Genomic DNA, 27246 nt, shown 5'->3' on the forward strand with positions numbered 1-27246 from the left:
CTTGGGAAACCCTGAAATGAGACACACCTCACGACCCTGCCCAGGGTTAGGGCGCCTGCTAGAGGGGCCCAGGGTGCAAAGTCTTGACCTCCTACGCACTCTCGAAGCACAGGGCTGGGACTCTCCGCAGAGGAGTGTCTCCCCTTTTGGACTAGGATCCCCACGAGGACAGGAAGCATCTCTCCCCTCTTGCTCGAGGGGAGCGGTGAATCTAAGAAAAGTACCTGGGAAAGATTCTGGACCCTGAAAGGGGCAGCCAGACCCTGCAGAAGGGCAGGAGGGGGCCTCAGCCATGCTCTCACCAACGGAACGCCAGGACCCATGGGGGCCCTTCTCTTGAAACCTAAGGGTGTGTGGGTCTTTGCCCCCCAACCCACATGCCACCCCGGGCCTACTTCTCTAACCAAGAGTGAGCTCCTCCCTGGGACTGAGCAGGGGCAGCTCCCCCAGCAGTTAAACAGGCAGGCACAGCAAGAGGTTAGGAGGCCAGGGACTGAAATGAGGACAAGGCTCTGACAAGTTTAAAACATGTATTTAAAATACAATTTATAAAATGCTTAATCTGCCGACTCAGGAGCCCGCGGTGCGGGGTGGGGTGGGGTAGGCAGCTGCCCGCTAGACCAGCAGAGCAGGACTGCAGGGGTGCGGCCCTTCCTCCCATGCCCTTCTGTTCAGACACCCCAGGGGCCCATGTGCACCCCTGGGATCACACGGCCAGAAAACAGGACCCCAGAGGTTTCCAGAGTCTCTGCTTACCAGGGAGGCTGGGGCAGCCCTGCCGGCCCATCCCTGAGCAGAGCATCCCCACATGGGGCAGAGCAGGGTATGGCTGGGCTGGACAGGGCAGGGCGGGGCAGTGGGCTCTGGAAGGGGCTGATGGTAGCAGATAGGGTGTTGCCTCCTGCCTGCAGGTGGGGAGCACCCTGATTGAGTGGGCTGAGAAGGGTTGGTCACCAGGCCCGGACCCCCAGCTCCTTTGGTTATAGGCTGACATCAGAATAGTGGCTCATGGGAAGCGGTTAGCTGGCAGGTCTGAGGCCTGGCTCACGGGGTCAGGGAGGAGCTGGGGGAAGGGGACAGTACCATGAAGGCAGATAAAGGGGCAGCAGCCTCAGGTTTCTGCCCCCCATCCCCCTGGGGTTTTCCAAGCCAAAGCCTGCAGCTTACTTTAAAAAAAAAAAAAAAAAAAAAAAAAAAAAATTAAAAAAAAAAAAAGCACTTAAGGAAAGTTACAGACAACTACCAAAAAAACAAAAAAACAAAACAAAAAAAAACAAAAACAACCCACACACAAAATCCAAACTGTTCTCCCATCTCCCCTCCCGCCTCCCCCCAACACAATACAGTTCATTTTCACTTTTTTCTTTCTTTTTAAAATCTTGCCTGCCACCTCTCCATCTGGGAAGCCAAGGGTACGACCGCTGGTGGCTGGTGGCAGGCACACAGCGGGCAGAGCCGCATCTTTGGCCAGAGGGAGGTGGGAACACCCGTCCCTACTACGTCGTCAGTCCACAGACGCCCATCAGCCAGCCTTCCCATTGGCTCCCGCTAGGGGAGGGGTGGGCAAGAACAGGTGGTCCCGACGGCTGCGCATCGGCACTCCTGGCCGTGCCACCTGGCCTGCCTCTGTGCCCGTCTCCAACCGAAAGGACGGTCTCATCTTGGGCCAGAAACCACTATTACATGAGGGACGGACACTATACATCTAGAATGAGGAAACTCGGTCAGGGCAGGGGAACTACAAAGACAGCAGCCAACTTTCTCCCTTGCCCACGCCCGGAGGGAATCCCTCCTCAGAACGGCCCGTGGGCACAACCCAACGCCCTGTGGGTTCTCCATGACTGAAGTTCTGTTCAGCTCTGCTCGCGGACAATCTCCTGGCTTCTCACGGTTATAAGGCTGTGCTATGAACTAGCTGCTGCTTCAACTGGCAGCCGGCCCTTCCTAAGCGGGAGGTGCAGCGGGCTTGCTGGGCCCGGCCTACATTCCCACAGGGCAAGGCTGAGCGCCAGGTGAACCAAAGGTGGAGCGAGCCTGCAAAACCGAGCTTGCCACCTTGGCCACCACAAGCTGCCCTAATCACAAAACGTCATACCGCCCACTCCAAAACTCATCCACTGAGCGCGGAGGCCATCCGGCTGGCTGAGGGATAAGGCGCAGTGCAACGGAAGAGACCAGAAAGCCTGAGAGGACCCAGATTGTACACACACACGGCTGCTCTGGGCAGTGCCCTCTTAGCCTCTTCCACCTTAAAGGGCCAAAGCAAATCTCTAGGCTCCAGGGACAGAGGGGGAAACTGACTTCATTCCAAGCCCCCGCTCCGGAAAAATGGGTGAAGGGTCGCCTGGGTTTATGGGAAACCAGTCTGTCATCACCAATCTTTGCAATGCACAGCTTGCCTTTTCCCAAATGTGTTCAGAATGGTCTGCTCCCAAGGTAGTGATTTCACAAAGGAAATGTACCAGGAACGGTTACTGAGCTGGGGCCATCCGCAGAGACGGTGCTCACAGACCCTCCGGAGTGGGAAGATCTCTCCACCTTCCGAGCACGCTAGGCAGGAGGCGCAAAGTCCTGGAGCCACTCTCTCCTGGCTCTCCTTGTGCTAACAGCCGAACACTGAGCAAGTCTCACACCCCTTACCTCTGAGCTCGGAGTGCATCTCAGTCCCTGCTCCCTTCTAGAAGGAGCAAGCCTGGCTGGCAGGGAACCGCCCTGAGGGGTATGGGAAGGGGAAGTCTGTTCACTTTCCCTAACTCCCAGAATACTAGAGGTGGGGTTAGCACCCTCCCCCAGGCTCTCTGAGCCTGTAGAGCTAGCTCAGTCTCAGATAGGGCCAAGATGCCCCTGGGACTCAGCTGGGGGAGGGAGGTATAGGCATGGGGTGCTCATCTGTCCTGGGGGCTGCAGAGCCCTGCCCCTTTTCTGGGCGGCAGTAGGAATACAGAAGCTAAGCTCACCAAAAACCTATTGGTTAATGTTTCTAGTGAATTTCCCAGAAACATTTTTAAGTAGACTACCAAACTACCCTTTCTCAATTAAAAATTCATTAAACTGCTAAAACCCCTCCCATGCACTTTTTCTTGCAAATCAGAGATTTGTATAAACAAACAAAAAATAGGAAGGAGAAAAAAAAAAAAAAAAAAAAGAAAGGATATTTTCAAATGGAACTTGCTTTTAAGTGATGAAAGACATGCACTTGGGGGTGGGTGGCGGGAGTTCTCATCTGTGTTTTGAAATCCCAAAATTAATGAGCATGATAAACTGTTATTGCTGGCACTGGCTTTACCCCAAGTGGCCAAGTGGCACTGTCTGACTCTCTACTGAGTCCTTCGCGGGTCCCCCCAACCCTCCCCTAACCCCCACCCTTTCCCTTTCCATTGACTTGGGACAGCCCTTATAGACGTGCCAATCACAGTGGGAAGAGGGGGGGAAGGAGGGAGGTCACAGTGCATGGGGTTCAAGGTCACAGTGGGCGGAGCAAAGGGGATCACAGTGCAAGTAAGTCAGGTCGTTCCCTCTGCTCAAGTCCAGCTGTCTGCCACGGCAGTGCGACCCGTGGCGGACGACCCAAGAGGCGGTGACGGCGGTAGCGGCAGCATCCTTTCCTGCACGCATTTATCTGCGTTGTTTGAAGCCTTGTGACCCATCTGGACCCAAAGGCTGTCTGATCACATTATTGGGCTGCCTGCTGTCCTCGGGTTGGGAGATCCTGGTTGGCCTGGAGGGAAGAAGATCAGAGGGAGGCCTGAAAAAGGACATCAAAGAGGTCCCCAAATCTTTTTTCTTTTTTTTTTTTAACTTTTTTAACGTTTATTTATTATTGAGACAGAGCGTGAACAGGGGAGGGGCAGAGAGAGAGGGAGAGACAGAATCGGAAGCAGACCCCAGGCTCTGAGCAGTCAGCACAGAGCCCGACGCGGGGCTCGAACCCACGAACTGCGAGATCATGACTTGAGCTGAAGTCGGACGCTTAACCGACTGAGCCACCCAGGCGCCCCAAAGACGTCCCCAAATCTTAAAACTGCAGCTGGGGCAGACGCCAAAGCGGCTATCAGCCAATTCTTGCTCCCTGACCTCGCGTCTCTGACATGTGGATTCAGGGAGCCTTGTTCCAAGCTGGGAAGCCCCCATGGGTAGGTGGGGCGGGTGGTCTACATTCACCCTGAGTGCTAACAGCGCTTCTTCCCCGAATCTAGAGGGCAAGGGGAGCGCTCAAGGGCCCATCTTGACCAGAGGCAGTGACCTCAGGCAGCTCAGCCCCCACAGAATCGTGTGGCACAGACTTGTCAGAGTATCAAGCAAAGGTGAAGCCCCCAGAGCAAGAGCTCAGTAGAGGGATCCAGCATCAGCCACTGCTGCCCTCCTGCTTCTCTCCAAATTATGAGGTTAATGGTTGACTCCTATTGACACAGAAGACTAAAAGGGAACAGACTTTTTCTATTCTGCCAAGTGAAGGCTTAGAGAAGAAAAGTCTATCAAACTAACGGAGGGATGGGAAGAAGGTGCAAGCCCCAGAACAGCTAGCCCGAGGAGGCCTCCCAAAGTCGGAAAGAGGCTATTTAAAAAAATTTTTTTTAACGTTTATTTATTTTCGAGACAGAGAGAGACAGAGCATGAACAGGGGAGGGTCAGAGAGAGAGGGAGACACAGAATCTGAAACAGGCTCCAGGCTCTGAGCAGTCAGCACAGAGCCCGACGCGGGGCTCGAACTCACGGACCGCGAGATCGTGACCTGAGCTGAAGTCGGACGCCCAACCGACTGAGCAACCCAGGCGCCCCAAGAAAGAGGCTATTTTAACAAATACTGCTTTAGCTTTAGCAAGAGGTGACACGTTTACATAATGCAACCTCTAGGACTGCAAAGAAAAAAGTGCCAGGGACGAAAAAGGATTCAGAAAATCCAGAAAACGTTACAAAGGGCTATTCTGAGACCCAGAAGATAACATCTAAGCACTTCACGGGGCGCCATCCACTGTGCGAGGTGAGGTTCTCAGAACGCCACGCTCATTTACTTGTACAACGAGTTGACGGGGCAGGTACTGTGTCATCCCATTTCCCCCATACGTTAGGCTATGAGGGGACAGAGAGGTCAGGCAGCCCTAAGTGGAAGGAAATGGTAGATTCTGACCCAAAGTCCATGCCTTTAACCTCCATGCGACACTGCCCCCCCCCCCCCGCCCCCCCGGTGCCTGCAGAGGCAGCCCGCCAGCAAACCACAGCCTCAAAGCTTGCGGTCGTGAGCCAACGCAGCAGACACTGAACTTGCCCACCAGGCCAGGGCCGGCAGCTGGAGCCGCCCTGGTTCCAGCCCCCTCTCTGCCTGCTTCTCATTCCTCCATGTGCAGCCAGGCCGCCCTCCCTTCTCCCCTGTAAGGTGGTCGGGCAGAGTGGTCGACGGTCAGCCCTGCCAGCTACACTCACCTGTCGAGGATGGGCTTCTCCTGTTCCTCCTCGGGGCTGGCACTGCCCAGGATCCGCTTCCGGGCCTCGGCGTACTCTGCCTCCCGCTGTGCTAGGGACTTGACAGGAAGGGCTGGCCTGCTGGTGGAGTTGGGGCTGCTGACCACACCGTTGCTGGTGGGCCTCTTGAGGATGCGGATCTGTGGAGGGGGCCCCGTGGGAAGGCTATCGTCCTGAATCACAATGGGCACTTTGGGAGGAGATTTGGATTTCCTGCTGACAAAGAGCAAACAGAGCTTCACAAGTCCTACCCCTGACTTCGGAGGCCCCAGCCACGTCCCTCAACCACCCCCATCACCTTCCCCTCCCTCCTCCTAATTCTATCCGTTGTTCTCTGGCCTCGGACCAGACAGCAGAACTCTCACTCCTGGGTGTCTCAGAAGAGCAACCTTGCCACAAGCTCACGTCGTCCTCAGGCCTGCTCCTCAGACCTCACCCCAGGCAAACGGGGCGGGAGCACCATCTCATTCTGGGACTTCTACACCCGGGTTCACAGTCGCACCAACCACTGTTTGCCCCTGTGGCAAAACATTTCGTGCCCAGAGTCCAACGAGGTCAGTTAAAATCCCGACTTCCCTACACACAGAGCAGAGTGTGACAGGCTGGAGTAGCAGGAGCCCTTAGCTTAGGGGTCAGCAAAGTGTTCGCTCCAGCCACAGCCTTCCACATGCGCCCACACCAGTCAAACACTACAAAGGAGCCCACTCCACCGTCCTTGCCTGGCATCAGGATAGGATTTACCAAACTGCCTCAGCCTTCTGGTAAGTGACCTGTGCCTCCCAGAGACCAGCTACGCCAGACAACGGGGTCATCTCTCCAGAAGAGGTTCTGAGCAGAGACAGCTCCCTCACCCGGGCTCTCCGGTACCCTGGACGCGGCGGGGCTGGGGTGAAGGGCGATCCTAGAGACAGCGCGTCACACTGCTCAGAGCAGAAGCACGTCCAAGGCTGCTGGGTGTGCACATCAGGCAACGAGTCCACAAGGAGAGGTGGAAAACACCACAGGAGAGGGAAAGAAACAAAAGCCACAAGAGAAAAAAGGGATCCGGGCAGGAGTGACCACTTCTCAGTAGCCACAAAGACCCTCCCCAGAGCAGCCAACTAGCTTCTCTTCAGAACCAAACAGCCTGCAGGGGGCCTGTTTTCAGAGCCGCGGTTGTCAGGAGGGGAAGGGGCTGGTGAACTCAGCTGCCGCCAGGGGAGGTCCCGGCGGGGGGGGGGGGGGGGAGACAGGAACAGTGTGGCAAGGGGACTGTAACCAGACTTCAGTGCAGCTGCTGAGACGAGCAGACAGACAAGGAGCCAGCAATCTGATCAAAGAGGCAGGAAGCCAGGAAACTAGCAGGCAGGCAGGGCATCCCGGCGTCCCCTGGGGAATGATAAGTCCAGAGAGGTCCTCTCCTCCTCCTCCCTGTCGCTAGTCCCTGTGGGAAGCCAACAGGTTACCTAAGCCCAAAGTCAGACTGCTGAGGTCAATTTCACCTGCTCTGAAACCCACCTTCTCCCCTGTCGGGGAGTGGGGGTGGGGGTGGGGGTGGGGTATCCTTAAAAAGTCTTCGAGAATTTCTGAGCATCTTTTCTTCCAGAATACCCCCACAATGCCCTTAGCCACCACGTCACAGAGGGCCCACAGAAATCATCTGCCCAATCTCGTTATGTCACAGAGAAAGAAACTGGTGTCCAGAGGGCAAAACAACTTGTCCCAAACCTCAGAGCAACTGGAACACAGCCAGGCCTAAAACCTAAGTTTTCTGACTTACCACCTCCCCACTTTCTACCAGACCACCTCACACAGGGTACCCACGAAGTCAGAAGGCAGATGCGACACTCCAGCCTTACTCTCAAAGCCTCAAACCACCATGTCCTTGAGGGACACGCTCAGAAGCCTGCCCGGGAGCCTGCCCTGCTAAACCTGATGGCCACCTGGACAATACCACTGACTGCCCAGCTCTCACACGGCAGAGCATGAGCCCTCAGACCAGACAGCAGCCTTACCTCTCCTTTTGTGTGATCTTCAGTTTTTTTTCCAACCGTCTGTCTATTTCCTAGAGGAAAAAAATGTATATAAAAAGTGGAAAAAAATCTCTCTTAGATAAAAACTTATGTCTTTATTTTCAGAGCTAAGGATGGTGTCCTCTGACCAGGGACATTACTGTTTCCTTTGAGGTAACGGATGCAGACCTCCCTTTACTAGACTCTGGGGCTCGGGAACGGACTCCCTGAGGGTTCATCTCCCTCCATCCCCATGGCCACGGTGATAGTTCTAGACCTCATCATGCAGCTGGGTTCTTTGTATAGCTTCCAACTAGTCTCCTAGCCTCCAATCTGTCCTTCACAGAGCCACTCAAATCAACTTTGTAAACACAAATCTGGTTGTTTCCCCATTAAAACCCCCTAGACTGCTTGTCAGATCAAGTCCAAGTTCCTAAGCACGCCTCACCCACACCTTCCTTTATCTTCTGTTCCTGTTTTACATCACTGTGAAACTGAGCTGTTACTAAGCCCCAGAACCCCGCACGCTGATCCACCTTCCCTTTGCCAACTTCCATTTCTCCTGCGACACCCAGCCTGATGTCTGCCTCTCCTTGGTCAAGTCTTCTCCGGTCCCGTGCAGTTAATCACCTGCTTCTCAGACATAAGCTCTCCCTCTTCTACATTCCTTCATAATCACATGTATCACAAATGAATAGCCTTCCCCCCCCACCCCCCACCCCCCCGTATGGACTTGAACTCTGTGACTAGCACCTAGCCAAAGGCCCAGAACAAAACAGAAGTCTCACATCTGGGACACTGGACAGCAGTGAGCCCTCAGGGCCAGGAACTCTGATGCCTCCACGCCCTCATGCACAAGGGTCTGTACACTGGACAGGGGAGCTGTGCACAGAGCAAGCACCAAACCTTCAGGCCCCTTGGCTGTCCCACTGCTTTTTCTTACAAACATCCCACTCAGCTGTCCTCAGTGAGGACAACACCGTTCAGCTACTGAAGAAGGAAAAAACCGTATGAAACAATTAGGTTCTCTCTCTGAAAAAAAGACTTATAATCAGAGTGGTTCTCAACCAGGGGTGGTTCTCCCCACCACAAGACAATTTAGCAATGTCTGGAGACGCATCCCCCCCACCCCCAATACTAGAGGGGACGTGCTACTGGCACCCAGTGGGTAGATAGAGTCCAGGATGCCATGCTGCTAAAATGGCACAATGCACAGAACAGCTCCCACAGCAAAAAACTGCCCAGCCCCAAATGTCAGTGGTGCTGAGGTTGAGAATCTTGACTTATAGGGTATACAGGATTTTCAAAGTTGTTGTTAACTTGCAAAACGTTAACTGCCTTAACTGCCAGTGAAGTCTCTGAAATGCACTGAGATCCACCCCAGGGCCCAGTGTGCAGCCAGTTTCCAGGAATGTTCCCCATGTCCTGAAAAGGGCTATATTCTACAGTTGACGGGTACGGTTCAAGCTAGTTAACTATAATGTTCAGAACTTCTAAATTCTTGCTGATTTGCTACATGTATCGACTCCAGAAAAAAAATCAAAGATTATCTTATAGTAACTTGTCCCATTTGTTATTATGAAATGATCCTTTGCTTTAAAATCTATTATTTAAACTCATAAACATGGAGAACAAACTGAGGGTTACGGGAGGGGGGATGGGCTAAATGGGTAAGGGGCACTAAGGAATCAATCTACTCCTGAAATCATAGTTGCACTATATGCTAACTAATTTGGATGTAAATTTTAAAAAATTAAAAATAAAATTAAAAATAAAAGATAAATTTTTAAAAATCCATTATTTAATATTAATAAAGCCATGCCAAGTTTTCTTTTGGTTAGTATTCCCTGGAACGTTTCCCTATTTTCCTTCTCATCTTTCCACGCTCTTACTTTTGTCTCCTTCTTATAAACACTGTGAAGCTGGACTAACCATACAAAGCCAGATTTCAATCCAGTTTGACACTGACGTTCATTCTGATAGGTGCTGATCTGTGTTTATATGTTTTTGTTTTTATGACATACCCCAAATGTATTAAGGCAAGCACAACGGACTGCATTCTGAGGATCCCCTCAACTCCCTGGAGGGGCTAGGAAGCCACTAGATGGAAAACTCACTCAAGCTTAGAACCCAGGCTGGCACTCAACAACTCTAATGACTGAATGGAAAAGGGACACAGAAATTGGGAGAACGGCCTGGATGTTTCCTGTGAACTAACAGACACGCAAAGAGAATCCACGCCCACAGCATAGTCTGTATCAGAATTAATTGTTCTAATTTTTTTTTTTTTTTTAATGAATACCAGTGTTATAACCTGAGTAGATACTATGTCTCACATTAGTCTGATGTCTATTACCATTTAAGGACTTTTCAAGGCCTTCTTCAAGTAACTCACAGTTTTAAAACTGCACAGTGTTATCGTTTTGCTCCAATCTGAAAATGACACTCCCTACTCAAGTGTCTCCATCAAAAATGCAAGGTTTAACATCTGTGGGATTTAGAGGCCTTCAAACAAGGTCAGAACCAAATGCCTCCACAGTCCAGGCAGCAGAGCCTTGGCTTACAGGGCCAGAGCAAGACCAAACTCAAGATTTTCATGGGAAAGCTCTACATTTTTAAACTTTATTACATGAACTCTCACTTTCATATTACGATGAGGGCCAAGTAAGGCATATAGGCAAAGGAGCCTAACACAGGAGTCTTTTTTTTTTTTTTTTTTTTTTAACTGTGGTAAAATGAATACACATTACTTTAGTTGAATCTGAGAGGTCCCATCCAGGAGACTCTCAGGAAAACAAACTGCTTCCTTTTTTTCCGTACGGCCTCCGGGAAGACAGAATCTGCCCATGCCCAGCAAATGGAGCCTGGGTAGAGAAAAGCCCTTCAAGAGGGCATTATGTATGGACCACGTATGAGTAAATGGGCCTCTGTCCCCAAATTAGAATGTAAGCAGCATCCCTGGCATATAATATAAGCTACTGGCTTTAGAAATAATGACCTATGTCTGGGGCGCCTGGTTGGCTCAGTCGGTTGGGCATCCGACTTCGGCTCAGGTTACGATCTCACTATTTGTGAGTTCGAGCCCCGCCTGGGGCTCTGTGCGGACAGCTCGGAGCCTGGAGCCTGCTTCGGAGTCTGTGTCTCCCTCTCTCTCTGCCCTTCCCCTGCTCGTGCTCTGTCTCTGTCTCAAAAATAAATAAAAACATTAAAAAAAATTTAGAAATAATGACCTATGTCAATATAATACTTTAGGATTGTTAAGACACTTCCCCCAAACACTCATTTTCGGTCACACATCCCTGGTTTGATGGACAAAAGAGCTTTTATCCTGTTCTGTCAGATGAAGGTGATGTGGCTCAGGGAGGTTAAGTTAACATACTCAACGTCACAAAGTAGTAAATCGTAGAGGCAGCCCAACACCTAAGGCCTTTCGGGGCCCTGCCTGATGCTGCTACAACCCCACAAGCGCTTGAATCCCTGGAGATGGTAAAGCCATCGGATGCTGGTCTTCTCTTCCTCATCTCCCCTGAATTCCACACTGCTCTCCGGGACTCCAATAACTAACACTCCCTTCAAGCTCCATCACATCAGGCAGGATGGCTTATCTGAGCTGAGGACGAATTCTTCCATCGGATTAGAGAATGGGATATAAATCCCAACAGCTTCGGTAGAAAGCTGATCCTGACTACGTCCAGATGGCCAGCTGGACACCAGTGTGCCCAGAGCTGGCCCCGCTAAGAGGGAGTGCCCTGCCCGCAAACGGAGAGGGCACTGCAACTCCCTCTGGAGTCTATCCAGGCATCATGAGTCAGTCCATTCTCTTTTTGGACAAGGCCTTGCAAGGGATCTGCTCTCAGTCTCGTGCTCTGAAGAGCTGCACCAAGCCAAAACTTTCCTACCGGGTGCGCTGCAAGGAGAATGCTTGTCTTCTCCAAAGATGCAACAGCCCAGTGGAATTCAAAGGCCCCAGGATGCTGTGTGAGGAAGCGTCTGGATGTGGACCCAACAAGAAACCTTATCACCTAACGGCACCTTCTCTTTTCATGAGGATGAACAGAACTCTGGCCCAAAGTCAAGGCTTCTGTGTTAGAGGCTCAACCTCCACAGGTAGTGAAAGAAACCCATACATAAGCTCATCACTCTATGACTTCTCGGAGCCATGAGGGGTCACCAGGACACAGGCAAGTGTTAGAGCATAAGCATATCAGAGGTAAGGTGCTAAGAAAAGCTTGATTTCCCATGACTTTTCCTGGCTATTTTTTGCCAAGTAGCACTGAGTAGACTCCAGAAGACAATGTGCTGTGTTCTGATGGTGGGGCGGGGGGTGGAGGGGGGGTGGTAAGGGGTCTCCTCTTTGGGTCAAAATCCTAAGCAAAAGGTCTGCTGTCGCAGGGGCACCTGGATGGCTCAGTCGGTTAAGTGCCTGACTCTTGATCTCGGCTCATGACCATGAGGTCACGATCTCACGGTTTGTGGGATTGAGCCCTGCGTCGGACTCTGTGCTGGCAGCATGGAACTTGCTTGGGATTCTCTCTCCCTCTCTCAAAATAAATAAATGTAAAAAAACAAACAAAAAACAAAAATGGTTTGCTATTACTAAACACAGATATCACTTGCCCTGTGGGGCTACATCTCTACTAAAATGAGGTAAACCCTTCTTGGTCCGAGAGAACAAGCAAAACCAGAAGGAAAGGAGTGGAGGCAGGAGGTCGTTAAGAACCACAGTGGGGAGCAAGGTAGTTGTGGACAGCACTGGTCCTTTGTGGGAGGCAAAGGAGAGGCCACGGCCACAGGTGAATGAATCAGACACAACACCTGCAAATTCGACTCACCTGAGGGAAAAAGCACAGCCTCAATGGCTGCTGATGCCCTTAACCTTGGAACGCTTACACTTGGGAGCCCCCTCACCCCCAGAAAGCTGGGGAACAGAGGCATGTGAAGGGAAGAGCAGAGAAGGGACACCTCAGCCTAATCTGTTACGCAGCCACCTCTTTCCAAAGGAACAAAGGAGACACGAGGATAGGGATGAATGTGCAAGGGGAGGCGGGTTACAATGACAGATTCCCTGCTGTGGCACTAAGAGGGGAATGAGAAGGGAAAAAAAGGAAGGTGAGAAGGGGAGCGAAGTGGAAGAAAGGCAAAGGAGAGAAATAAACAGGCTACTCTGGGCCTTGGGGCAAATTACAGCAAGTTCAAGTTCATCATCATCACAGCCATACTCTCAGACCTGAATATTCAAGAAACAGACTTTATCAGTTTACCTAGGGGTGATGGATGAAGCCCTGGGGGACTGATTCAAACTAGCCAAACTTGGGGTGCTTGGGTGGCTCAGTGGGTTGAGCGTCTGACTGTTGATTTCTGCTCAGGTCATGATCCCAGGGTCATGAGATCCAGCTCCACAACGGGCTCTGTGCTTAAGATTCTCTCTCTCTCTGGGCACCTGGGTGGCTCAGTCAGCTAAGTATCCGACTTTGGCTCAGGCCATGATCTCATGGTTTTTGGGTCTGAACCCCACATCAGGCTCACTGCTTTCAGTGCAGAGCCCGCTTCGGATCCTCTGCACCCCTCTCTGCCCCTCCCCTGCTTGAGCGCACACTCTCCCCAAAATAAATGAAAACAAACTAGCCAAACTCACAATAGACAGCAAACAAACCCAAATCCTCTGCTACACTGTGTCCCGCCCTTTCTGGTGCCTGACCTGCTGCTGTCCACTCCCAGCCTCCCCCCAACTCAGTGCCAAAGACGCTGATTACCCTGCTCCTCCACCGCACCCCCTCCTCTGATAACCAGAATCCTTGCTCACCAGTGCGACGAACACAACTTCTAAGAATTCAAGAAACCTTGTATTAAATGGAGGTTCCTGGCCCTGAGTTAGGAAATAACCTCTTTTTATCACCCAAAGTTACTATTTAAGTGACTTTTCTCAGATGATTTGCTTCTCTTTGTCAGTTTCCATTTCAGAAGATGACATTTTCTGATTTTCTCCTCAGGCTCTCTGTGAACCACTGTGTCCCACAGGCTTGTCTGGTCGTGTCCCGCTGTCCCAAATTGGGGAGCACACGTCCACAGACACTGGGGGAAATCTAAGAAGAGACTGAGCCCTGGGTACAGGGTTTCTCTCAGAACTGGAGCCTGACAGATCCTGACGAACATAATGACACCGTTTCAGCAAAACGCAGAGAAGATGCTGGGAAGAAGGCGGGCCTCATCCCAACATGTGTGGCCCCGAACTCCCGGCACGGACGACAGTGCCAGGCTGGGCCTGGTCTCCGGAAGTCTTGGGCAGGACCTCAGCACCCACTCCCCTGGCTACAGGGCCTTCTGTGTGCCCAGCAAGGCACCTGTGTCTCCCAGATCACGCGTCTGGATGGGATTCTGCCTATTCCTGGGAGAGCCTCAATTTCACTTAGGAGGGAAGCACAAGAATTCAGTTACAGACAGCAAAATCTGGTTTAACACTATCAGATAAAACGGGGTGTACTTTTGGAGCACACCGCTGGCCATTTCAAGTCCAGGCGTGCGATCCACACACTTTTCCAAACCACCTTCACACCAACTCTGTTAACTCTCTGTCTCAGCCCCTGCCTTGTTTCTCTACGTCAGTGCTGTGGCAGTGGACAGTGCTTCATCTACTGACCCTGGCCAACCCAGGGAGAGAAGCCCCCAATGTCTTACCACTCCAGGTTTGATTCTACAGCGATGTTTCATTCAGGAACATAGTTAGGTTCAAAACACTAACTCAACTCCTGGGCAAACATGATTGATTAAGTCAAAAAAAAAAAAAAAAAAAAAAAAAGCTTTTTGCTGGTTGGCTCAGCCAGTGGGGCATGCGACTCTTATCTTGGGGTTGTAGGTTTGAGCCTCAAGTTGGGTGCAGAGATTACTCAAAAGTAAAATCTTGAGAAAAAAAAGTAAAATCTTGAAAAAGGCAGAGTTCAGAAGTTGAGAGACAAGACATCCGGGCCATGACTTCATCAGTTGCCCTTTTTTAATACAGACAGGTTAGTCTGTTTGAAGGAACACAGAACACTCCTCCCTTCTCTGCTACTCCCACAGCAAGGAAAACATTCCACGTTAAATGGGTCACTGTGGGGGCACAGGATAGTTTTAAAATGCCCTCCCTAAGGAAGTCTACACTTTGTTAATGTATCTCAAAAGCCACTGTCCTTTTGCTTCACTGTGACAAAAAAAAAGAAAAAGAAAAAAGTTGGAGGCAAGCATTTTGTGGCAAATTGACTGTAAGGTAGGAGACGTGCCAGATGCTGGATGCCCAGAGATAAGGCAACCTCTGCTGAAGAGGAGAGCCCAGCCAGGAGGGAGAAGACTGGTAGGGAACCACAGTCGCTGTGGTAGCTGTACAGACAGCATTGTGGAAAGAGAAATGGGGAGGTGGTGAACCTGTTAGGAGTCAGAGAAAATGGCAGAGACCTAAAGAACAGACTTTCAAGAAAAAGAGAGAGGCATAGAAACACTGGGGAGAAAGAGGATGAAAACATGAATAGAGGGAAAGGAAAATGGGGAAAAAAAGGGACCCCAAACAAGAGATAACTTCAACTGCAATCCATTGGATTTTACTTGAGCTGCATTCAGCAAAGGTCTTTATTAGCTGGTATCCATGCCACTTTTGAAAAGCTGCTGCAGAAAGCCAGCTACACTTCCCAGGACTAGCCAGGTACAGATTTGAAGAAACCAGGGGCTCCAGAAAACCATGAAGGGCTTGGAGGGGTGGGGAGGATATGCTGTAGAGACAAGACAATTCTCACTTGCTTGGAAGGGAAGCCACTTCCCACTTTCCTTCCCAAGTTCCCAAGGCTTTCAGGAGCTCTCTGCACCTGCCCAGGAAGAGGAAATACTTTGGGCACATTTTCCAGCCACGCCGCCCAGTCCAGTGGCCACTGCCACACGTGGCTGGTGAGCGCTTCACACGTGGTCAGTCCCAACTGAGATGTGCTGTAAATGCCGAATGCACAGCAGACTTCCCAGACTTATGACAAAAAAAAAAAAAAAAAAAAAAAAAGGTGTAAAACAGCTCATTAACATTTTTTCAATATTGATTATGTGCTGACCGTGATACTATTTGGGGTATGCTGCATTCCATTTAAGATATTCAGGGGCGCCTGGGTGGCTCAGTTGGTTGAGCGTCCGACTTCAGGTCGTGAACTTGCAGTTTCTGGGTTCGAGCGCCAGGGCAGGCTCTGTGTCTCCCTCTCTCTCTGCCCCTCCCCTGCTCGTGCTCTGTCTCTCTCTCTCTCAGAAATAAAATAAACATTAAAAATTTTTTAATTTAAATATTCAAATTACTGAATTTGAGCCAGAGTGCCTGGCTGACTTAGTTGGTAGAGCATGCGAGTCTTGATCTCAGGGTTGTGAGTTCAAGACCTATGCTGGGTGTATAGAGATTACTTAAATAAATAAAACTTAAAAAAATATTAAAATCCACTCTACCTGTTTCCTTATACTTTTTAAATGTGGCTTTGGGGAAGTTTTAAATCACACGTGTGGCTAACATGGGACTTCGCTTAGACAACACTGCTTGAGATACAGTCTTAGAATAAGATGTATCTGTTATACATTTAATATTTCAGCAACTAGCTGGGGCGCCTGGGTGGCTCAGTCCATTGAGCGTCTGACTTCGGCTCAGGTCAGGATCTCTGTTTGTGAGTTCGAGTCCCGCGTCGGGCTCTGTGCTGACAGCTCAGAGCCTGGAGCCTGCTTCGGATTCTGTGTCTCCCTCTCTCTGCCCCTTCCCAGCTCATATTCTGTCTCTCTGTCTCTCAAAAATGAATAAACGTTAAAAAAAAAAAAATTCAGCAACTAGCAACTGAGCACCTTAGGGACCGAAGAGGCAAGGGGCATGCCGTTTACTGATGTAAACGCCACATATCCTACTGTGGCGGGTCCTGTCATTTTGGTGTGCCAGCAACCAGCACTCGCCCAGTGCCCAACGTTCAGCCCAGGCCCTGCTCTAAGTGACACTCACAACTTCATCAATCTTGCTCTCTACACCCCCCCCCCCATCCTGCTGAAACTTGCCGGAGTCACCAATGACCTCAACGGTCAATTCCACACCTTCACTTCACTCAGCCTCTCAGCAGCGTCCAACACTGCTCGCTGCTCCCTCCTCAAAGTACTGTCCATCCCAGCCTGCCGGTCCCCTCCCAGCTCCCTGGTAGCTCCTCTCATGCCCACAGTTAACGTCCCCTGTACAGGACAGGCTCCTCCTCCTGTCCAGGCCCCCGAGGTTGGAGAGTCTGCACCTCCCCTCCTCCGTGACTCCACTGGCTGATTTGGCGACGGCACCTGGTTCCACGGCCTTCCACACATCAGTGGGTGTACGGCTGCCGACTCACCACCCCCACTCTGATTTCACAAGGGACCTAAACTCCCCAGGCCCCAAACCAAACCCTTGACTTCATTCACTCCCCCAAGCCTGCTCCTCCCACACTCCCTCTCCTCACCCCGCTTCAGAAACCCCAGTCTTCTGGCAGCTCTGATGTCTCTTTCATCCCCCACGTTGGTTCTACTTGCAAAACAGATCCCGAATTTTCCCAACGCTTCTGCTACTGTGACCTCCCTGGTCCAAATTACCACAGCCCTTGAAAGGACAGCTGAAATGGCATCTTCAGTCTGTGTTCCCACTCTTGCCCTTACGGTTTATTTTACACGTAACAACCAGAATGAATAATCCTTTTGAAAACCAAGTCAGCCTCTGCTCAAAACCCTCACATGGCTTCCTGTTTCAAGGTAATACCCACCACAGCCTACTAGCCTCTACGGGATCCGGCTCCCTGCTACCTCTGGGCCACGCTGTTCCTCAAATAAAACAAGCATGCTCCAGCCTCAGGACCTTTGCACTTGCCGTTCCCTCTACCTGGAATGCATTTCCACCAGCTTCTTCTGCACACTTGCTTTCTCACCCCCTTCAGGTCTCTCTGCCTATCTTTACTGAGGCCTCCTCTGACCTTCCTCCCCCTGCACTCCCCACACACAATGGCACCTCTGCCAGTCACTTTCTACATTCTTTATCTCTCTTATTTTTCTTCATTGGGTGCATATATAAAAACATTATTGTTTATTTTTCTCCACTAGAAAGCAAGTTTTAGGAGAAGAAAGTTCTTTCACTACAGTTGTCCATAGCTCCTAAAACAGTACCCAACACATGAATTATGAACCATCCTGTGAAACAGGGATTTTAGAGATATAGCCCCATTTTGGGGTGCCTGGGTGGCTCAGTAGTCAGTTAAGTGTCTGGGTTCAGCTCAGGTCATGATCCTGCGGTGAGTTCGAGCCCCGCATCAGGCTCTGCGGTCTCAGCTTGGAGCCTGCTTTGGATCCTCTGTCCCCCTCTCTCTTCCCCTCCCTTGCTTGCACCCCCTCTTTCAAAAGTAAACATTAAAAGAGGGGCGCCTGGGTGGTTCAGTCGGTTAAGTGTCCGACTTCAGGTCATGATCTCATGGTGAGTTCGAGCCCCACGTCAGGCTCTGTGCTGACAGCTCAGAGACTGGAGCCTGCTTCAGATCCTGTGTCTCCCTCTCTCTCTGCCCCTCCCCCACTTGTTCTCTGTCTCAAAAATGAGTAAAATGTTAAAAAAAATTTGTTTAAAAACATTAAAAGAGAGAGAAAGATAGCCCCATTTTACAAATGATTTACAAACCAATTCTGAGAGGTTACGTACTTTGACCATGGTTCCACAACAGTACAGAGGGGAGCCAGAATCTGAACTGGGTCTATCTGGGTCTGAACACAGCAACACTACCTGTGTTCCCAGTAAGAGCTGAGGCTGTCACACGCATTTGTCAGCAGTAGTGGTGGTGGCAGCACACTCCAAGCACCTGCTGCAGGTGTGTGTAAGGAAGCCTCTGGCCCTCCCTTCACCACCTCACCCTCACCATAATCCATGGGACATACAACAGCCATGCTGCATGCTCAGGGTTAAATGACTTGCCTAAGGCCACTCGACTTGTAAGTGACAAAACTGAATCCTAAACCTCAAGAGGAAGAAGCAAAAACGTTCAGGAGTGGCTAGCGGGTGGCCACAGGAACTACGAAGGTAGGATAAAGGCAGACAGGGAATATCACCCTGCCTAATCTGCACCCCAGGCCAGGCCAGTGCAAGCTGAGGGCTTCTAAGGAAGGGCTACAGCAGTGGCAGACCACAACCAAGTCCAGACCTTAAGTCTGCGAAGAAGTCCCCTAAAAGAAACAATTCTTCAGTACAGAACAAGTCTGGTGATATAGACGTATCCCAGGATGGAGGGCCTCAGAAGCTGAGAACTGCAATCTTGAGACACTGTTTCCTTCTGCTTCCAGTGCCTCTTCAAAGAGTCTCCATGGGGGAGGGAATCCATACAACCCTTTAGCTTAAAAGCGGAGAACGGGCAGGAGGGGGAGTAGGGCGGCGAGCCCTGACCCTGGAATAAAATAATGGGTAGAATCTAACGGGGCTCCCCTTTCTCTACGCTCGTTATTGCCTTTCCCTTACAATTCAAAGAAAACTGTGTATTAGTTCTCAGGGGGAGCAAGAAAGAGACCTCTCAGCCAGTCTTAGGAACCTGCCACTCTAACCAGGCAGAGACTCTACTGGAGTGGCTGGGGAATGCCCTCATGCTCACGACCACCGTACTCGCTACTCCAACATCCGCCTGTGTGCTCCATTTAACCCTCACTGCCAGGCAAGGAGGATTTTATTAGCCCCAGGTGACAAAAGAGGAAAAGAAGTTGAGAGAAAGGTAGGCAGTGATCTGCCCAAAACCAGACCTGGCACCTCAAGAGTCAGCCTAGCCTTCGGACTTCTGTTACTGCCATGGATGGAGGAAATGGGTCACTAACTGGCAGAAGTGACCTGCTCTTTCCTCCTTTTATAAAGACAGCAAGGCTCCTCTCCCAGGAGGAAATACAATGCATTTGGACACTGGAGGATGGAACAAAGTCATTCTTACCTCCTCCCTACACCACCAGGAAGTTTCATCCAAAGGCCCAAGGGCCCTGTCATCAAAGGCTACTTAGAATCATGGCACTAAGCAGGGGCAGCAAACACAATGCCTCCAGGTCGAGCCAATAAAGTAAGCAGGAAGGATCACAACAGGTCGCACAATACATAAAGTGGGGACTACAGAGGACAGGAGAACCACCAAGGCCCAGGGAAAAGCATTCAAATTCAATATGTAAACAAAGCGTGCACCCCCCGAAAGTACATAGGCTGAATACCCAAGAGCCGCCAGTCTGCAACTACAGATACAGGGATCCTTAAGATAGCAAGCAGAGTGGTTAAATCTTTCAAGAGATGTGAGCAAAAGATATTTATATTATGTCTTTTCACTTGGCCAGATGTTATTTCCCAATTATGATCAAGATTTCAACGAGCATGTCATTTGCAGTCACTGTTTTTAGTGTTACATCGACAGCAGGGGTGCCTTCCTGGCTCAGTCAGTGGAGCATGTGCCTCTTAATCTTGGGGTCAGGAGTTTGAGACCCACATTGGGTGTGGAGGCTACTTAGAATTTTAGGGGCACCTGGGTGGCTCAGTCGGCTGAGTGTCTGACTTCAGCTCAGGTCATGATGTCGTGGCTTGTGGGTTCAAGCCCCGCATTGGGCTCGATGCTGTCGACACACAGCCTGCTTTGGATCCCCTGTCCCACCCCTTCTTTCTGCCCCTTGCCCGCTTGCACTCTCTCAAAAATAAATAAATCTTTAAAAATAAAATTAAAGTTTAAAAAGTTTTGTTTTGTTTTAAATTTAAAACAACAACTGACAGCAACTGTGTCCTTTTGGCTCTTGGGAACCAAATTCAAGTTTCTCAGAGGCAAGAAATTTATCAACTCATCATCAGACTACAGAGGCAGAAGGCCAATCCCAGGTGAAACAAATAACAATACTTCAAAGGAACTAGCAACTAAACATCCTAAAGCAGTTAACTGGTTAATTATCTGCTGAAAAGCAAAGGTAAACAAACAGTCCAAAAAGGTCCCTAAGAGTGTGGGCTCAGGATGCCAGTGGCTGAGCTGAGACCGACCAAGTGATTTCCTCTCCAGGACACTAGGAATAAAAACACCTACGCATCACCAGGTCACGGAGACTGACTGGGATAATGAATGTGAAAATGCGCTCCGCAAAGCCTGTAGTGAGCCCTTAAGACGCTATCTAAGAAGTCCTTCCAAAAGAGGCCAGCAGGATTTGGGAGTCTGTGTGGGCTTACGGGCGGAGCCCACTCACCAGTGAGATGTGCAACTGGGTGGCAAAAACAGCACTGAGAGCTGGAGGGTCACAAATGCTCGTATTGGGCCAAGAATATGCCAAATGCCAGAGCATAAGGGCTGGGAATTTGGCTCTCAAGGTCCAGGAAGAGTGAGGACAACCTTGACCTCTCCAGACTCGAGTTCGAACAGTCTAAGGATCACAACCCTGAAGAATGCAATTTCAACCGTACATATTATTCCTTTTAGGAAGGAATGACTGTAATTTCCTGTGTTCATTTTATAAGGGAAAGAGTTTTGGGTGCACGGAGGGGATGACTTACTGGGAGGGACATCTTGAAATGTCTTAACCTCAGGGATGAGATTTTTTATCTACATAAAGACTGAGGTCAGGATTTGTTGTTAATTTCTGCGGTGGTGGGTTTTCACCTCTATCTTCCCATCAAACATCCTGCATGGAGCTGAACGTTACAGAGAAGGATGCTTGGTAGAGGCTACCAGTTAAAAACCCTTCAGCAAGAGAAATCTCTATGGTTACTACTACACACACACACACACACACACACACACACACACATTTCATTCTGTATTTTGGCCACAAATGTAAGTAGCTAAACTCAGTCTTCTCCTAGGAAACCAAGTCAGTAACTGTCCTGACAGAAAATAATTTCTATTCCTGTGGGGCAAGCGTGCAGGAAAGAACACCCCACTCCTTGGTGAAGGCTTCTACCTGATACAGCCAGAAATGGACATTACCTGTGGGGAAGCCACTGCAGTGTAAAGGTGGAAACTGGAAAGAAAGATGTAGCCCCAAGAATACATCTGAGTCATCAGATCTAGACAACAGCGCCTTTTCTCTTGCAGGGATTTACCAAAAGCTTTACAGAGATACACTAAGTTCTCTCCTGTTGTAGAAGTTAAAGCAAGTAGGTCTGTGACTGCATCTCCAGCCCACAGCAACCATGGCAGCTGTCTCAAACACCTAGAGCATGCTGGGAACAGGCCCCCCAAGCAGCCTCAATGAAAGGAGCAGAGGGGTTACTCGTGAAAAGTGCATGACGGTTTCTTTGAAACCATAACGAAACAGACCTGTTTCCAGAATCACAAGGACAGACTGCTCAGCATGATCATGTCTCAACCGGCCAAATGCTTTATAGAAGGCTGCTCTGAGCAAATCACAATCCTTAAGACCCAATCTTCCCAGAAAGAACTGGAACAGCTTAGAAATGGCTCCTTCAGGGGCGCCTGGGTGGCTCAGTCAGTTGGGCGGCCGACTTCGGCTCAGGTCACGATCTCGCGGTCCATGAGTTCGAGCCCCGCGTCAGGCTCTGTGCTGACCGCTCAGAGCCGGTAGCCTGTTTCGGATTCTGTGTCTCCCTCTCTCTCTGACCCTCCCCCGTTCATGCTCTGTCTGTCTCTGTCTCAAAAATAAATAAACGTTAAAAAAAAAAAAATTAAAAAAAAAAAAAAAAGAAATGGCTCCTTCACAGGCATGGGACACCTGGATTTGTACTTTCCAATACCACAAATCTTAAATGCCTTCTTTACTATAAGGACAAAGAAATCAGTACCAGGTAGCCCCGAAATAACTGTTATCTGCCCACTACCCACAGCTATGGTAAATATTCCATAATGACAGCAGTTACAGGAAGTGCTAAGGACCCCAAAGTAAGGTGCAAGCCATATGCTCCAGGAGGGAGAATGGCCTCTTCTCTAAAGAATAAGAAGTAAATCAGGCAGCTCTTTCTGCCCATGGGTCCTGTCCCCATGCTTTAATAAAATCACCTTTTTGCGTGCACATGCACACGCGCGCACGCCCACACACACACACACACACACACACACACACGAAGTAAATCAAAGTTCTTATCTCTTCAATTAAAATCTATGCCAGGGATGCCTGGATGGCTCGGTTGGTTAAACATCCGACTGTTGACTTGGGCTCAAGTCATGATCTTCTGGTTCGTGGGAACAAGCCCCATGTTAGGCTCTGTGCTGACTGCATGGGGCCTGATTGGGATTCTCTCCCCCCCTCTGTCTTTACCCCTCCCCCATGCGAGCGCTCACACGCACGCTCTGTCTCAAAATAAGTAAATAAACAAATATGCCACTACTCTGCTTTAAAAAACAAAATTAAGCCTTCAAAGCTCTCTTGTGCTGTAAGGACAAAGTCCAAGCTCCCCAGAACCAAATACAACGAGGCCCTTCCCCATCTGGCCCCTGCATACCTCTCTGGCCTCGTCTCTTTCCATTCAGCCCTGCCAAACCCTTACCCCACAGCCAGAAGGAAGTATTTGTAGCTCTCCCAATGCGGCACATTCTTCTCTTGCTGCCTATACACATCCACATTGGTCCTACGCTCTACCCACCCCTCCCAGACTTTCTACGGCTTAATTCAAGTAGTCTGAAACATCACCTTCTTTCTACAAGACTGTCTCTGATCCCAGCTATCGCACCCCATCTATGCCTCTTCTAAAGAAAAGCGCTGCTTTACCCATCTGACTCCTCCACTGGCCTGTGCCCAGTGCCTGATACACAGTAGGTATTTGGAGTTTACTGACACTTTCTTACAGACTTATATGGCATCCAGCATTGCTGATGGGGTAATGTTTAGAGGTTCAGTGAGGGTAGAAAGTAAATATAAATTTGAATTCTTAGTCCAGAAGAGGGACTAGTCGTCCTTTAACTTAAGATACATTTTCTTCCAATTAGTTACATGACTTGCCTTTGGCAAAGGACAAAAGGCAACTTTGAGATGCAAAGAAATCAGAGAGGCTGCCAAAGCATTACAGCTACCAGTCCAATTCCATTTATGTACCATCTGCCTTCCCCTAGGATCAGGTTAGCCCATTACCAACAAGATGGACAAGGTTATGCCTTTTTTTGTTTGTTTTTTTTTCCCCTAAACATGTGAATATATAAAGCTTCAAAGTGTCAGAAACTGAGCAAACTGTTGATCTGATTTTTTTTTTTTGGCGCACAAAAAAAAATTTTCCAATTACAAAATGCTCTATTTGTCCCTTGAGATGTGCTTAAAACAAAGGACAGAATTTAGAGTTTGAATCAAAATTAACTCAATTTACATTTTCATTTCTCCCAAAGGCAGTATATTTTTAAAGAAACATTTCCTTAGTGGGATGTAAGTTATATTCCTTGAATTGTCCTTTGATTGGCAATGTGACTCTTTGGGAGGAAACAGGAAAGGAATAGTTCTATATCAAGTCAGTGTTCACCACATTAACTAAAAGCAAAAGGCAGCCAATTTACAGAAAATTTGGAGTATTTCTCAATTTGGAGTCTTCCCCAGAATGACACAATAGGACTCAATATTGAGTATTTTGAAAATATGCAAGAAAAAAACGATCTCAGATGTACTGACACGTAAGAAATTCCAGGGGCACCTAGGTGGTTCAGTCGGTTAAGCATCTGACTCTTGATTTCGGCTCAGGTCATGACCTCACGATGAGATTGAGCCCTGCAGTGGGCTCTGTGATGATAGCAGGAGCCTGCCTGGGATTCTCTCTCTCTCTCTCTCTGCCTGTCCTCCACCCCCAACACAGGCAGGTGCGGTCTCTCTCAAAATAAATAAACATTAAAAAACAAAACAAAACCTCCAGTATGACATCAACATTTTTTTGTGGTGCTGAGGGCAGGGATCACCCAAAAGCCTCTATTTTGAAGGATCAGAACTACCTCCAGATAATATAAAGATTGCGTGTTCACTTAAAAAAACTGTCAACCCCCATTTACTAGCCTTCTCACCATCCAGATTGTTTTTTTGGAAGGGTGAGTGCGTAACACTCATTACCAAGTTTCAGTTGTTAGAAAGGATCACTTGAATGTTAGAAAGGATAACTTTTACATATGCAACTGGCTACATGTGAAAGACATGTACAGTCAGTTGGTTTCCCAGTGACGTGGACACAGCACATCATCCCATCTCTGGCACCCTTCCTTCAAAGGTGCACATTTACAAAACCGTTTGTGAAATTCAAAGAGGGAATCAAATTCAAGAAAGCCTTCAAATATAAGCCGAAAGCAAACATATGAAAAAATAAAGGTAATGTCCAACTCCCAAGTCTTCCACAGGTCCCAGGAAGGGAGACAGCAAAATGCTACAGAATGAACTCTGCCTTGGGAGTCAGATAGGCTTTGGTGTCAAAACCCAGCTCCCTACTTACTATCCGTGCGACCTTGAGCAAGACAGGTTATTCTCTCAACTTCAGTTTCCTTGGTTATAAAAGGGCAATAACTACAGATTATTTCAGTGGTTCAGTTACATAAAAGATATAGAAGGAACCTGCATTTTGCTCCTATGTCAACAAGGCAAGGTTTGGGTTCCATCTCTGTACCGGGCACTTCTAAAGGGTTTTACTAACATATAGTCAAAAGAGTAGTGGACAAACATCAGAAAGATCTAAGTTAAATCCTACATCCCTGGGGTTCATTCAGCTGTAAAATGTGGGACTGGGCTAGCTGATCCTTATCTGTTCTGAAAAACACAAGTAATCCACAGATTTCTGAATTCTGCATTGATTTTTGTTTTTATTTTCTTAACATGAAAAACTCATGTCTCTTGTAAACAGGTCAGAAAAAACAAAGAAATGTCAAGATGCTCAAGACACTTATCATTTGAGCCACATTCAAATTACAGGCCAGGCTTTTTTTTTTTTTTTTTTTTTGCAGGAGGGTGTACATGAAGGATGTCTGAATGCTGCACTCATATTAGTGGTAGGTAATAAATGCCTGTACCCGGAAATTTTGCATTCTATAGGACAAAGTCACTGCTACACACACTGTCCAGCACATAGAGACACTCAAAAAATGTTTGCTGAATAAACACTCAGACGACACCTGTTGCTCTCTATAAAATCTTTCAATCGTTCTCCTTACTCAAGTCAAAATCCAAGAAAGATGGTCAGCACATAAGAACTGTATCAAATACCTTCTGAACGAACTAATCCTTCAAGTTCTTAATTGTGCTAAGCGGAAAAACATAAACATCATGAAAGAAATGCTGAACCACGGGAAAAGACTACGAGCGAAGCCAAGTTTCAACATTCCCGCAGAGATACCCTCTGCAGCCGGGTCAATTTCTCCGCCTCTTCCAGCTCTGATGAGCACCCTCAAAGGCGCTTGGGGGAAAATAAATAAAGAAAGAAAAACAAAACTCCTGTTCTACCCTAGTACACTCAGCTCTCCGCGCCCCACTCCCAACACATAAACCTTGAAGGTGGAGGTCACTTGAGCCAACACTGAACAGACACGAACGCCGGGAGGCCAAAAGGCTATCTCCGCATCTTCCCAAGGGTCACCACTGAACCACAAACTCTGAAAAGACCCAAATTAATCACAAACCTAAGAGGATTGGCTCCGGCTGTTTCAGCTTGGGATAAACTATTTCCCTACAGCTTCTAGAGTCAAACAAAAACTCCAAAAGCAAAGTCGAAGGGTCCATTTCCCCCCTCCTCTCCCAGGAATGCGGCTACTTTACAAATCGCACCCCTCCCCCCTCCCCCCCCCCCCCCCCCCGAACCCGGGCAAGTACTCTCCAAGACCTTCGCCCCGGGCCCAGATCGCTGGGTGGGTCCCCGGGGAGAGGGGCTGCCCACCGGGCTTTCGGTTGTTCTGGCGGGGTCCCCGGGAGACCCGCCTGCAACGGGCTCTCAGAGTAAAACTGAAAGAGAAAAAAAAAAAACCCAGACTCGCCCACCGTGGCGGAAGGCGCAAAGCAATGGGGGATTTTAGCACAGAGTGGAGGGGACCAGAGACGACTCAATTTCCCCGCCTGCCCTCCGCTGCTCTTCTCCGGAGCCCGGCACGCCGTCCCGGTCAGCACAGCCCCCCCCCCCCCCCCCCGGTGTGTCGCTCCTCATCAGAGCACATGAACTTTAAAATGGTGACTCGGGAGGGGGGGTGGGCGGCGACAGGAGAGGAAGGGCCAGAGAGTCCCGGGAAGAGCTAGCGGGCGCGGGGGCCACGCAAAGAGGCCCTGGATGGCGGGTGGGGCGCCCCGGGTGACGCACACGTCGGGGGGGATGTAGGGAAGCGCACCCGGCGAAGGTGGAGGGAGAAATGGAACGCGGCCCCTTTAAGAGGCCTTCACGGCGCTCAAGGACCGGGGGCCTCTCCTCCACGCCCGGCCCGGCGTGTGGGGCCCTTCCTTGGGGAGAACCATCCCCAGGCCCGCTCCCCGGAGGCTTCCCTCACGCCAGGTCCCGCCCGGCCCTGCCCCGCGGCGGCGGCTCCTCCTTACCCCGCTGTCTGCCGCCTCCTCCCAGCTCTCAGCGACCTCCTCATCTTCCATCTTACTCGCCGCTCTCCCTCCTCCCCCACCCCCTCCCCGCGCCTGCGCCCTGAAGCGCGCCTCCGTCGCGGGCGCCGGCACGCAAGGCTTTACTCAATGGACCCCGCCCCTTGCCAAGCCCGGAAGAAGCGCCTGGCCAGCGCCCATGAGCATCGAGAAAGCCATCTTGGAAAAGGGCAGAGGAACCAGAAGGTTGCCATTTTTCTTAAGGGCAACGTGTTAGCTCTTGTACTCAATGAGAGAGTCCACATGAAGTCATCGTCCTGAGTAGGGAAAGTGTGTTCTTTGGAACCAT

The 27246-nt window shown here is 49.7% G+C and overlaps 2 protein-coding genes across 3 annotated transcripts in view; one reads left to right on the forward strand and one right to left on the reverse strand.

The window, feature by feature from the left end:
- Positions 1–7543, forward strand: part of SPATA21 (spermatogenesis associated 21) — a 39674-nt gene extending 32131 nt beyond the window's left edge. The window contains exon 15 of the transcript XR_013557704.2: positions 7241–7543. The gene's annotated coding sequence lies outside the window, so the exon portion shown is untranslated. The remainder of the gene's footprint in view (positions 1–7240) is intronic.
- SZRD1 (SUZ RNA binding domain containing 1) lies at positions 514–26992 on the reverse strand. Of its 2 annotated transcripts, none has more exons than XM_078452334.2 (4): positions 26901–26992; positions 7455–7504; positions 5422–5673; positions 514–3718 (listed from the first exon to the last, which is right to left on the reverse strand). In XM_078452334.2, exons 1-4 carry the CDS (start codon positions 26949–26951, stop codon positions 3616–3618), a joined length of 456 nt encoding a protein of 151 aa, XP_078308460.1. In that variant the 5' UTR covers positions 26952–26992; the 3' UTR covers positions 514–3615. The 2 variants fall into 2 exon arrangements, with proteins under 2 accessions (XP_078308460.1, XP_078308459.1); XM_078452333.2 differs by having other exon boundaries at positions 5422–5676.
- Positions 26993–27246: the final 254 nt, after the last annotated feature.

The sequence above is a fragment of the Panthera onca genome, chromosome C1 (genome assembly GCF_046562875.1).
Source record: "Panthera onca isolate mPanOnc1 chromosome C1, mPanOnc1 haplotype 2, whole genome shotgun sequence".
Lineage (NCBI taxonomy): Eukaryota > Metazoa > Chordata > Mammalia > Carnivora > Felidae > Panthera > Panthera onca.